The sequence below is a fragment of the Stegostoma tigrinum genome, chromosome 2 (genome assembly GCF_030684315.1).
Source record: "Stegostoma tigrinum isolate sSteTig4 chromosome 2, sSteTig4.hap1, whole genome shotgun sequence".
Lineage (NCBI taxonomy): Eukaryota > Metazoa > Chordata > Chondrichthyes > Orectolobiformes > Stegostomatidae > Stegostoma > Stegostoma tigrinum.
The window spans coordinates 24,149,729-24,163,800 of NC_081355.1; the positions used below are offsets into that span (position 1 = coordinate 24,149,729).

At 42.2% G+C, this 14,072-nt stretch overlaps 1 protein-coding gene across 11 annotated transcripts in view; it reads right to left on the reverse strand.

Moving 5' to 3' along the window:
- Positions 1 to 14,072, reverse strand: part of LOC125448871 (catenin delta-2-like) — a 1,175,930-nt gene that overhangs the window by 51,630 nt on the left and 1,110,228 nt on the right. For all 11 annotated transcript variants that reach the window (XM_059652900.1, XM_059652905.1, XM_059652902.1 and 8 more), the window contains one exon: positions 2,927 to 3,077. In XM_059652900.1, the coding sequence (XP_059508883.1) occupies positions 2,927 to 3,077 (151 nt within the window). The remainder of the gene's footprint in view (positions 1 to 2,926; positions 3,078 to 14,072) is intronic.

Below are 14,072 nucleotides of genomic sequence, written 5' to 3' on the forward strand. Positions count from 1 at the left end.
GTGGGTGGGAGGAGGTCTATTCTCGGTAGCTGTGGGAGTCGGTGGGCTTGAAATGGATATCGATTTCTAGCTGGTTACCTGAGATGGAGACAGAGAGGTCCAGGAAGGTGAGGGACGTGCTGGAGATGGCCCAGGTGAACTTGAGGTTGGGGTGGAAGGTGTTGGTGAAGTGGATGAACTGTTCGAGCTCCTCTGCGGAGCAAGAGGCAGTGCCGATACAGTCATCAATGTAATGGAGGAAGAGGTGGGGTAGAGGGCCTGTGTAGGTGCGGAAGAGGGACTGTTCCACGTAACCTACAAAGAGGCAGGCATAGCTTGGGCCCATGTGGGTACCCATGGCTACGTCCTTTGTCTGTAGGAAGTGGGAGGAATTGAAAGAGAAGTTGTTGAGGGTGAGGACAAGTTCGGCTGGGCGGTTGAGGGTGTTGGTGGAGGGTGACTGGTCGGGCCTGCGGGACAGGAAGAAGCTGAGGGCCTGGAGGCCATCTGCATGCAGAATACAGTTGTATAGGGACTGGACGTCCATGGTGAAAATGAGGTGTTGGGGGCCAGGGAATTGGAAGCTCTGGAGGAGGTGGAGGGCGTGGGTGGTGTCACAGACGTAGATAGGGAGTTCCTGGACCAAGGGGGAGAAAATGGAGTCCAGATTGGTGGAGATGAGTTTGGTGGGGCAGGAGCAGGCTGAGACAATAGGTTGACCAGGGCAGGCGGGTTTATGGATTTTGGGAAGGAGATAGAAACGGGCCGTGCAGGGTTGGGGAATAATGAGGTTGGAGGCTGGGGGTGGGAGGTCCCCTGAGGTGATGAGGTCATGAATGGCGTTGGAGATGATGGTTTGGTGCTCAGGGGTGGGGTCATGATCAAGGGGGCAGTAACAGGTGGTGTCGTAGAGTTGGCATTTGGTCTCGGCGATGTAGAGGTCAGTGCGCCATACTACCACTGTGCCACCCTTGTCTGTGGGTTTGATGGTGAGGTTGGGGTTGGAGCGGAGGGCTGCCCGTTCTGCGGGGGTGAGGTTGGAGTGGGTGAGAGGGGTGGAGAGGTTGAGCCAAGTTGGTTTTTATGCAGAAGAAAGGGCGGTGGGAGGGAGTAAGGAGTAAACAATAGGTGACTGGGATAGAGCCTAAGGAGAGAGAAGAACAGTTGGACAGACAAAGGAGTGGATAATGATCTGGCTTGGAGGGTGAATAGTTGTTAATAGGGACTGTTAGTGGTTAACAACAGATTGTGTGTAATAGCAGACTATGCGATCACAATGCCTGGTGTGTGGGGGTGAAGGCGAGGACATAGGAGATTTATTGAGCTCGATATTGAGTCCAGAAGTCTACAGGGTCCCCCTCACATGGTCTGCTGTTCTTTTCCACTCTGACTGCAGTCCCTGAAATGGCCACCATTTGAACCTTGTGCTGGAGGGACTACAGAACAGTCTGATTTGTCAGCATCTCTCTCAAGTGGAACTTGCCCCCCAGTGGAATACAAGTCTCACCCTGAGCCAATGAACATCTCAGTGGTGTAAGACAGCAAGGACAGCTGCATTTCTACGGGCTGGATCGCAATCAATATAACCTCAGCCCTATGTTACATTAATACGTTCACAAATTTATCTTTGTCCGTTAAAATCAGGCTAAAGAGCCCACTTAATGGCCAATCCTCTATTATGGTCTAAAATAATTAGATGTCTGTCATGCTTCATCTAACGCACAAGATTCACTACAAAAGAACACTCTAAAAATACCTTACTGATTGTAAAGTGCATAAGGATGTACTGAGACTCATGAATGGGGCAATATAACAGGAAATTCACCCTAAATTACTTTCAAAAACTCTTTTGTTGTCATTGAACCAATTCAAATCATTAATGATAAATCCAAAGCACTAAAATAGACTGTCTGATATTTATTTTTATTCTCATACTTGGTGCTTGTGGGACCTTGCTGTGAGCAATCTGTCACATGTACCGACAGAATACGAGAAATTTCAGAAGTCATTCATTGGCAGTAAAGCATTTTCAGCATCTTGAGGTCATGGGTACAGCAATGTAATTTCAAGTTCTTTTTACATCTCCTTCAGCAAGCTGAAATGGCACTTGGCAGACCCACAAAGCTGATAGCAGACTTTAACATCTCCAGCAAAGATTTCTTTCAAGCTTTGTGCTAATGATTGACAATGGGTACGATAAAAACAGGTTGAAGAGTAAGGTTACAGCCAAAGTGATTAATTAATGGTTCTAGTGAGGATTTGCCTGATATACCTGTATTTACATAGCACCGGTAATGCAGCTAAATGTTATAAAGTGCCTCATAGGAGTGTGAACAAAGTTTGATGTGAAGCTACATAGGAGACATTAGGACAGGTGACCAAAAGATTAGTGGAAGAGTTAGTTTGTAAAAGCATCTTTAAGGAGGAGAGAAAAAAGCAAAGCATGAGCGAGGGAAGTTCAGAGTTTACGGCTAAAAGCAACTGACAGCATAGCCATTAATGGTGCGTGATGAAAATCAGACAGGCTAGAATTAGAGGACTGTGGAGATCTCAGAGTATTGCCAGGGGGGTGGTTTTCACTTGTGGCCAGAAGGGTAAAGCCATTAAGGAAACTTGTTTGAAATAAAAAACAAAGGTTTTAAATAAATGCAAGTGGAGAAGTAGCTGCCAGAGTAAGTGGGTAAGGTTAGGGTGATGATTTAATCAGTCTGGGTTATGTTTTAGGCACCAGAATTTTACATAAGCTTACATTTATAAAGAGCGTAAGGTGGGAGTCCAACTTGAACTTTTAACTAGTCAGGTCTCAAAGTGACAGGTACAGGTGAGATAAAGGGCTTTTCTTCCAGATTACAGAAATATTTGTCAACACCACTCCTCCAAATTATGACAGCATGTATTTCTCGTTTAATTGCCACAGAAACATAAAGGGATTTGTTCTTCCACCCACCAATGAGCTCCTTGTTTCTGACGTCCAAGGCCATATTTCGTAACGCTGTGGCAACTGCACACACCACACGGTCATTGTCTATTCGCAGCAACTCCACAAGAATGGGCAAACCCTTCTCCTTCCGGACTGCAGCACGGATGTATATAGACCACTGTGAACGTAAATAGCAACACATTGGCAACTAAAATCAGAACGATTGTTAAAGACTGGCCAACAACTGCTATTTAGCTGTGAAGGTATAGGCTTGTGGCCTGAAGCCCCTGATTTTATCAATCTATTTTATTCTTGCATTTAGGAACATAGAACACACAGCACAGTACAGGCTCTTCGTGCCACCATGTTCTGCCGACCTATTAACCTACTCTAAGATCAAACTACCCTGCATACCCTACATTTTACTATCATCCATGTGCCTATCCAAGATTCGCCTGAATGTCCCTAATGTATCTAACAAATTTAATTTATGCTTTGCTCTTGATTTTAATAGAATCTGTATTAAATCTGAACTTCTAAAATAAAAACAGAAAGTGCTGGAGAGAAATATAGTTAATGTTTCGAGCCCAAAATTAATTTTTATATCATATCAAGAGTATGCGTGGACTTGAAATATTAACTCTCCATAAATGTTGTCAAACCTGCTGAGGTTCTCTCACACCTAGTGTTATTATTTCAGATCTCCAGTATCGACAGTGCTTTCTTTTAATTCAATTATTAAAAAGTATGTTGTGTGGATCTTGATTTAAGGCTGAGGGTGACTGAGCTTTGATTAAATCGAATAATTAATCAAATAAGTAACAGTAATCTGTTGTAATGTTATTAACAGTGGATTTATTTATTTCCCAATGAAGTCTTTTACTTGGTTTCCCAGGTGATCAAAACAGGTCATTTTAAGAAACAAAATCAGAGATGTTGGAGAAATTCAGCAGGTTGAGCGGCATCTGTGGAGGGAGAAACAAAGTTAACATATGGCACTTCTTCAGCATCCAGTTTCTCAGTTCTGAAAAAGAAAATCATATCGGACTTGAAATGTTAACTTTGCTTCTTTCTCCTCAGATGTTGCCGGATCTGCTGAGGTTTTTCCAGCGTCCTCTTTTCTCACTTCAGATTTACAGCATCCACAGAATTTTACTTTTATTTGTTCATTTTTGGGAGCTGGTCTTTTGTCTGAACCAATATTAAAAGTTCAGCTACAAGCCAGCACAATGGATAATCTTGCACATGGAAAGGTCAATTTTGGTGTGGAGCCAGGACATGGAGTTTGGTTGGTGGACAGTAAACCTGATTGATAGCAAATAGCAGACACCTTCGAAAGGATGTACAAACAGCCAATGTCCATAAGTCCATAAAAAGTAGAGCAGAACTAGGCCATATGGCCTATTGAGGCTGCACCACCATTCGATGAGGTCGTGGCTGATCTCCACTCAGGTCCACTGTCCTGCTTTATACACATAACTTTGGATTCCCTTCATGATGAGAATCAAGTCTATCTCAGCCTTGAATGGACTTAAGGATCCAGCCTCAACAGCCCTCTATGGTAAAGATTTCTACAGATTTACTACCCTCTCACAGAATAAAAAAAATCTAAATGCACAATTTCTCACTCTGTGATTGTGCCATGATCTGAAACTTTCCCACAAGGAAAATAGCCTCTCCACATCTATGCTGTTAAATCCTGTAAGAATAAATATGTTTCAATAAGGTTTCCTCCTATTCTCCTAAACTCTAAGGAGTACAAGCCGAACCTACCCAACTTCTGTTCATAAGAAAATTCCTCCACACCTGGAATCAACCCAGTGAACCTTCTCTGGACTGCCTCCAGTGCTAGTATATTTTTCATTAAAAAAGCAGATCAAAATTATTCACAGTATTCGAGATATAATCTGAATATTGTCTTGTACAGCCCTAGCAGGATTCCCTACTCTGATACTCTGTTCCTTTTGAAACAACGGCTCAACGCCATCTGCTTTCCTCCCTATTATCTGCTGAGAATGTATGCTGGCTTTTTCTGATTTACACAAGAGCACTTGACAGCCTTCTGCAGTCTTTCTCCGTTTAAGTAATATTCAGTGCACTCTTTCTTGTCAAAGTTTATAACCTCACATTTTCCAATGTTATACTCCATCTGCCAAGTTTATGCCCAATCTCTGAAGATTCTTTGCGTCATCTCACTACCTGCTTACCATCTTGACCATCAAGCCCTGCAGAGTTTGGAAGTCTTGTGGTGCATGTGTGAAGAACTTGATAACAACTCATGGTTGTTAGATTCTCATTGTGAGAAAGTTTTGATGGAGGCCTCAAAAGTCTGGAATGGAGCCAGATATTGGACTTGAACAGGGACACCATCCAGCATTACTGCTAAGTGGATTAATCAACTACTGAACACCACAGAGGAAGGAGCATCACTTTCATTGCTGACTGGAGAGTCAAATTCTGTGCAATGTTGCTTGGTGATGTAATGAACTATACCGTTCAGGGAGCTGGCTTGAGAAAATAATTTTGGGCTACTGTTTGTGCTATAATAAAGGTCTCTCCCTGTCTTTAGATGTATAACAGGAGCTGAGTGGCACTGGCGGAACCCAAACTGGGCGTCACTGAGCAGGTTATTGCTGACCAGGTGCTGCTTGATAGTACTGTTGATGACATCTTCTTCTATCGCTTTAATGATGATCGCGAGTAGACTGATGGGACGGTAATTGTCCAGGTTGGATTTGTCCTGCATTTTGTGTGCAGGACCATACTTGGGCAATTTTTCACATTGTCAGGTAGATGCCAGTGTTGTTACTATACCGGAACAGCTTGGCTAGGGGAGCAGCAAGTTTTGGAGCACAAGTCTTCAGTACTGTTGCCGGAATGTTGTCAGGGCCCATAGCCTTTGCAGTATCCAATGTCTCCAATTGTTTCTTGATATTACGTGAAATGAATTGACAAGAGGCAAGTAACATCAAAGCCACATATATACCAGCCAATGACTAGCTTCAATGAAAGGAAGTCCAACCATCATTCCTTGACATGGTATAATCATGACTGAATCCCTCACTTGGTTACCATTGGCCACAACTGATTAGAACTAGTGATATAAATACTGCGACTGCAACAGGTCACAGGCTAGGAATTTTGTAGCAAGAAACTCACCTTCCTACACTTCAATGTCTGACAACCATCTACAATATGCAAGTCAGGGATTTGATGGAATGTCCCACTTGAATGGATGAATGCAACGCCAATGACATTGCAGGAACTTGTCAGCACCTAGGAAAAAGCAACTTGCTTGATTGGCATTACATTCACAATATTCAGTTCTTCCACCACTTAGTAGCAGCAGCGTGACCATCTATAAGGTGAATTGCTGAAATTTCCCAAGGTTCCTTAGACAACACCTTTCAAGTACCATTGAGAAGGACAAAGGCAGCAGCTATATGGGAACATCATCACCCGCAAGTTTTCCTCTAAGTCACTCACCACACCGAAATATGTAGAAATATATCACTGTGCCTTCAGTGTCATTCAGTCACAAATTCTGGAACACCCCAGCATTGTGGGTCTACTGACAGCAACTGATGGCAGTGGTTCAAGAAGACAGCTCACTACTACTTTCTCAAGGACAACTAGGGGTGGGCGATAAAAGCCAGCCAGCCAGCATTGCCTAGACAAGAGAAGTGAAGAAAATATTCTTGGGGAGACCACATCTAGAGGACCTTGAACTACGTAGACATTGATACTCTGTGATAAAGAATTCCACAGATTCCATGAGTATTGAGAGACATGTTTGTAATGTTAACAGATTCAATAGGGTGACAATGTCCTCTGACAATGGAATCAAGAACGAGGAAGTATATTCTTCGAAGTTAAGCCAGACCATTGTGGAGTGAAATCAGGAAGAAAGCAGTCACTGAGCAGCAGGGTGATTTGGTTTAGCATTGATGCACTGTCTTGTTGCTTGCCTGAGTCCCTAGCCTGGACTGCAACTATTCCAGCTATGACGTGAAATTTGGTCAAGACTACTGACCAACTTGTCTCGGGAGCTTTTACATGAGTGGGCTGGAGGGTTCGAGTTACAAGGAGAGGCAGGATAGGCTGGACTTTTTCCCTGAAGTGTAGGAGGGTGGGGGAGGGGGGAGTTTAAAACTACAGGGTGCAGGCTTCAGCTGAGAGGGGATTTAAAAGGAAACTGAGGGGCAACTTTTTCACCCAGAGTGTACTGCATATTTGGACAGGTTCATGGATAGGAAAGGTTTAGAGGGATATAAGCCAAACACTAGCAAATGGGATTGGCTCAGTTTGGGAGACCTGAAGGGCATTGACGAGTTGGACCAAAGGATCTATTTCTGTGCCATTTGTATTTATGGAGTTTTCCTGATGGTGAGTAAAAGTTCTCCTTAAAGTTTTTAGGTGCATTGGCATTCCTGAAAAAGCATTCATTAACATTAGGGTTATGAGGAAAAAGGCAGGAAAGAGGAGTTGGGGATTATCAGATTAGCCATGGTTTCATCAAACAGCAGTTGCATACTTGATGGGCCAAATGGCCAACTTTTGCTCCTATGTGCTGTGTTCCTGTGGAAATTTAAAGGTTGTAGTTGTTGGGAGCATTGAAAGATCCTAGGGCATGGATGAAGGAGATTGGGTTGATGAAGGGAAAATCACAGTGATAAGGGCAAGAGGCACCAGGAAGGGTGGTGGCTGTATAATTTGGCTTTACTGCTGCATCATGTGCAGTTGAGAAGAGAAGATTGGGAGGCTTTTTCACTCAGTAGTTGTAGATATTCATTCTCTCCTTCAGCACAGGCATACTCTCCTTGTTGTCCTGCAGCCTACTTCTTCTGTCAGGTATACCCCACCAACTATTCTCTGGGCACTTTCCTGCTGATTACACACATTCCTCTGCTGTGGAAGGAGAAGAGCATTAAGAGATATAAGCACAGGTACATGAGCACCATGTCTGCAGTGAAAGAAACAGTATGAAATGTCAATTCCCTGGACCTGTGGTTGACTGAGTCCTTTGCCAATACGAAGAATGTGGCCCAGAGGATGTTGATTGTTAGAAGTTCTGAATATGAGGCAGCTCAGTGTTGTCAAAAAGTACAGCTGATGAAAACCAATGAAGTACTATATAATTCGTGTGACTGTGATACCTATGAGTTCATCCTAAGCCATCTTTTGTGTTTGTGTCCTTGTCTCACACCAAACATTTTGGTGAATGTTATGTGTATGTTCATCTAGTTGTGAAGCAAGGTCAGTTAGCTATTAAGTGTTGTCGCTTCTCTTTTGCTGTGAATGTGAACGCTAGCAGATGGGTGAGAGGCGGCACTGCTGTGGTAGCTGCAATGGAGCGACAAAGATTCACTGGTTGAGTATCTGATGGAGTGCCTGTCACCAAATCTCATGTCTGACAGTCCTCTGCTAGTGCAACTTTACAACACTCACTCACTCATACTCACAGAGACGTGAAGTATTCAGTTATCAATGCCACACACCCTGGCAGAGTACAGCAGATCATTCATCCTCACATGACACTAGAGCCAGATTCTCGTGTCTCCTCCGCTGCCATAGAGTCATCAAGTCATACAGCATACCCTTTGGTCTAACTCTATCATGCCATCAAGTTTGTCAAGCTGAAATGAATCTCACTTTCCTATGTTTGGCCCGTATCCCTCTAAACCTTTCCTATTTCCACCTCAAGCTGCACCCCCATTTCCTACCTACTGAACTCATTCTGCCCCTTTGACCTGTCTGTCCTTCCTGGACTGACCCATCTCCTCCCTACCTCCCCACCTACACTCACCTTTACTGGCTCCATTCCCGCCTCTTTAACTTGTCCGTCTCCTCTCCACCTATCGTCTCCTCTATCCATCTTTGATCCACCTCCCCTTCTCTCCCTATTTATTTCAGAACACTCTTACCCTCACGTACTTCTGATGAAGGGTCTAGGCCCGAAATGTCAGCTTTCCTGCTCCTAAGATGCTGCTTGGCCTGCTGTGTTCATCCAGCTCCACACCTTGTTATCGCGGATTCTCCAGCATCTGCAGTTCCTATTATCTCAAGTGCAATAACATCTCTGAGCAGGTTTGATATAGAAAATCTTTCCAATCAAACAACGCAGAAAGACGCCATTCACCCAAAACCTGTGCTTTCTCTTTGAAGAAATTGTCCTTTTATCTTGCACTTGCTCCAAAACCATGCGAATTTTGTCTTGAAATTTGTTGGTACTTTCTGCTTCCACCACTTTATAAGCAATATATTCCAGACTGTGGTTTTCAATAAATCTCCTTATCACCCCTCAATATCTTTTGCCAGTTATCTGAGAACTATCTACAATAAAAACTCTGTGAATAAAAATAGCTTTCCTGTGTGTATCAAAACAGTTCCTAATTTTCAATATGGGTTCATAATTTTCTCTGAAAATCCCAGAAATGTTAGCAATGTGTATAGTAAGGGGCTGAGATTCAGGTTCTGATTTCACCCTTTAAAAAGACATCAGCAGGATGCCCTATTTTGAGGATCGATGGCATCTGATTTGACAGATTCAAATTCTCGACTATAAAATTGGAGAGGACTGCAGGGTTACATCCACACAGTTCTGATTGTGATGTACACGTCAATGAAACCAAAAGATTTTCACCTGGAGGGTTAATGGAAAGGGCTTTAAGGTGAGTACCAACTGCAGTAATCAAAGTGCTTTTTTATGTTGTATCAGTGATAATGCGAACTGCAGATGCTGGAGAATCCAAGATAATAAAATGTGAGACTGGATGAACACAGCAGGCCCAGCAGCATCTCAGGAGCACAAAAGCTGACGTTTCGGGCCTAGACCTCTCTGATGAAGGGTCTAGGCCCGAAATGTCAGCTTTTGTGCTCCTGAGATGCTGCTGGGCCTGCTGTGTTCATCTAGCCTCACATTTTATTATCTTTGCTTTTTTATGTTGGACTGCTGCAACAAATGCTCTGGTTATGAATATTAATAAGAAAAGTGGTACATGCAATTTTCTTTGTGTTACATTCCAACTGTGCCAACTAACACAGGCAAATAAGGCTACAGCGCTGAATTTAGTGCACTTTTAATATGTGCTGTTCAAGTGCGCGTACTTGGAAAATTTACCAGAGGAATTCAGCAGGTAATTTCAGGAACTAGATGTGATGGAACAAGTCATCATGTTTGTCTCAAATCCTTTCCTTCAAGCAGATATTGGTGGATTGTCTACTGAATCCCATCAGATATTTAATTTAACAAGCTGGGGAGGAATTGATATGGAGATAAATATTGTGCAAAATAATATTGAACTGAGAGTCAGAACAAGGCTCAGTGACTTTTTTGGTAAAGAGAGGAGAATTCCCAGTGCATCCCTTGTGCTTTTAAAGTGAAACTTAAATTTGACTCCACATACCTTTGTGAGACCGCATTCTCCTTATTTAAGATTAGCAAATTCGAGTATCACACCCATCTCGCAGACACCCAGTTAATGGACTGTATATTTGTAACAGTCTCAAAATCTGCAAGGCACTGGCAGACGATCTGCAGTGTCCCACTGAGACTTGGTGAGTACAGGACAAAATGAGTAAGTATATGTATATTTGGTTATTGATTTATAGAGCACTAAAACATGCTATAAATTCCATATTTTCTTAGGGATAGATCCTGGGTTGCATTTAAATTCAAATAGACTATTTAAAATGTTTGGAGACCACTAGTTAAGGTGACAATATGTTAGGACTCTAAGGATTCTTTAAACTGCAAATCTTTGTTTTCCCTCTCTATACTAAATATAAATCCCTTTTAACTTTATTACCTCTGCTGATGTTTTTGTTTGACATCATGATTCTTATGATTTTTTCTGTTTTAGCAGGTAACAAAATTTCTCTTTCTTTCGCTCAAGTAAAACTTGGTAATTGCTACTTCATTTTCTAGCAAACTATGTTTTAACTCATGATAAAAATAAAACAGAAATATTAGTTGGGACCAATCAAGAGGAAGTTAAAAAGAGAGAAGTCAATTCTCCCTCCTCACTAGGTTTTCTCACATTATACAGCTTAAGGGCAGTGGTCTTGCTAAAAATATATTGCCTTCTCTTTAGTGCAAGGCATTAGTGTAATAGTCATGTCACCAGAGTTAATCTAGGCTAATGCTGTAGGACCATTTCCCATTTCATTTCCCTTTTCATTCCCATTTCATTTCTCACTATAGCACATGCTGAAGTTTGAATTAAATTTAAAAATAATGAATTAAAAGTTCACCTAATTGTGATCATGTGGATATTGTTGTTTGTCGTAACTACCCATCTGCTTCAATACTGCCCTTGAAGGAAGAAAATTTGCCATCCTAACCTGATCTGGTCCACATGTGCAGCGCTGGTTGACTCTTAACCGCCGCTCTGAAATAGCTCTTGGAAGTCAATGGCAATTAGGGATGGGTAATAAATGCTGGCTGAGCAAGTGACAATCACATCCCCCGGACAAGTAAAAAAACGACAAGTTTATTTTCAGAACAATACATTTAAAGAAAAAGAAATAATTCCGTAGACTGTAATAATTGCCATCCAAAGAAGGAAAAGTTGACTGTAGTACAATTTCTCCCAATGTTTTGCATTATCAGTTCTTCACAATAAGACATACGCATGTGAACATGTCACACTGTAATTGAAACTTCTTGCCCATGGAATTGTTGCAGTGTCATCAGTGACGGATGGATTTAATTAGAATATGAAAAGTTTACATTGGTAAATACCTAATACGAAAGTCAACATTAGAGTCCATATTGATAGAAAAAAAAAGCCAAAATTTTAGCCCCTAATGTTTGCCTTAGTCCAGTTGGATGAAGACTACACCAGTTTTGACTCACTGGGTGTAATTCCGACTTTAGGATATTGAAATTAATGTAAAAATGAAAATCAAGTGATTGGGGATGATTGATCATTTATCAGCCTTATTTCTGTCCTCTTATCATTTTTCTGAGACTTGTATTCTGTAAACCCTCTATAATGCAGATGTATAATTGCAACAAAACAAGCCTGTGGCAAATATAAGCTTCAGAATTCACCAGGAACCTGGAAATCAGGCTAATCTTCAGCATCGTAATTAATTGTGGCCAAAGGGCACTTCTAACGTACAAGAGGTTGTCCAGAGCTGTGAAAAATGACCCTGAGAGAGATGATCCACACAGCCAACAGACAGGACTTGTCCTTAAGCATTAGACCATGGAGTACAATTTTGGCAGGTGTTCACATTTCCATGAGAGTCTATAGTTTACGTTGTCACAGTGTAGTAATTGAGCATTCAAGTATTCGACAGTTCTGGCTGCCCTGCTCATCAGGAAAAATCTTTAAATTGCAGGCTGTTTCTTGCATTCTCAGTGCCTTTTGTTTAATCCTGAGGTTACAGGTGTCACCAGTTACCCATCCCAAGCTGCCTTGCTGACCAACTGCATTTGTGTGGTGTATGCATTCCTAAAGTGCAGATGGATAAGGAGTTCCAGGATCTTGACACAGCAACAACAAAAATAAAGGAATAGTATCAATGTTTCCAAATATGTGTGCTACGTGCTTTAGAGGGAAGCTTGGAGGTGATGATTTTTCAACCCCCTGCTGCCCCTTTCCGTCTAGACAGTGGAGTCCATGATTTTGGGAAGTGCTGCTGAAATCTAGACAAGCTGTAATGCATCCTGTGGATGGTACACATAGATGCATAGACCGCAATGGTGTAAGTAATAAATGTTAGGTTGAGCTCGATGCAAGATTCCTTGTTGATGACCAGACATACTTGATGTAGTAAGTCAAAGTGACACTTTAAACAATGCCATGAAAATAGCATCTGCTAAATTAAAGTAGGATGTGGAAACAGTGAAAAATAATGTTGCAATAAAACACTGGGACATGCTAATGCCTTAGCGCAGTCTTTAATAAACTGCAGTGTTACATCTATTGATTTCTAAATAGAATATATTAATGGGTGCTATGATATTTCAATAAATTAAAGTGCTGTTGCAGCAAAATAACTTATCATTATAATAACATGCTTTGGAGCGCACAAATACAATACCATTCCTTTTCTGAAGACATATCATCTGTCTTTTTTCATATCTCCATTATAAATTCTATACCTCTACATTTACAATGGAAAAAATCTTGTCATGCTGCATTTATATCTTATCATCAGCAGTAGAGCTGTGTACTGAAGGGCGGTTGCAGTTACAACATGGCGAGTTTACACTGACAATTTCCATTATAATACAGACATTGAATTTGATAATGAAAACATAAAAATAACAGATGGCTTTAAAATGAGGCTTCAATCACATCTGTATGCTCTGATCCAAATCTTATCTCAGTCCTAACTCTATGGTTGCATACAGCCTGTTTTTCTGAGGCTAAGTGTGGAGGTGGGACTAAAAACAGGAGTTCGGGGGAAGGGTCAGGTTTTCCAATGCTATTACCTTCTCCTTAGCTCATTGAAGATGCATGAACGGGTAAAACCGCAAGTTTATGGGTAGATCAACAGGAAATTCCGTCTCCACCTGACCTACAGAGCTCCAGATTGCAGGTGCCATTATAAAATTCTCATAGGCAACACTTCACTTCACTTAGAGGTTCTCCTCAAGCCTGCCCAGGTTCTTTCCCTTGTGGATGGGAAGAGGAGGCCATCCCAACTGGCAATGACAGCTTGGTACAGATGGATTGAGCCATTATAGAACACTGAGCTGCATGGATTTCCCCTCCCCCCCCCACCCCACCTTGCTACCCTGCACTGTACTGCAGCACACACTGGTTTGGGAACTACCCTGCATGGCTTCAGGAACTCCTACACCCGGAACCTGCTGCTGGTGTTTGAAGTGGAGCCATGTTTCCACTGCCTCCAGAAGCCCTTTAACAGTGCAACTGTTCAACAAGGTCTGTCCTCCAAGAAGGCTGCCCACCGCTTTCCCCAAGTTCTCTTCCTGAATGTACACAATGTTTGTCACCCAGTGCCACCCTTTCTAATCATAGGCAAAGACCCATCACCTATATCTGGCCCTATATCTGAGATTCAGGGGTTCAGGTACACAGCTATTTGAAAGTTGTGTCACAGGTAGGCAGGATGCCTAAGGAAGGGTTTACCACACTTGCCTTTCTTGCACAGACCATTATGTATAGGAGTTGCGATGTCATGCTGAGATTGAACA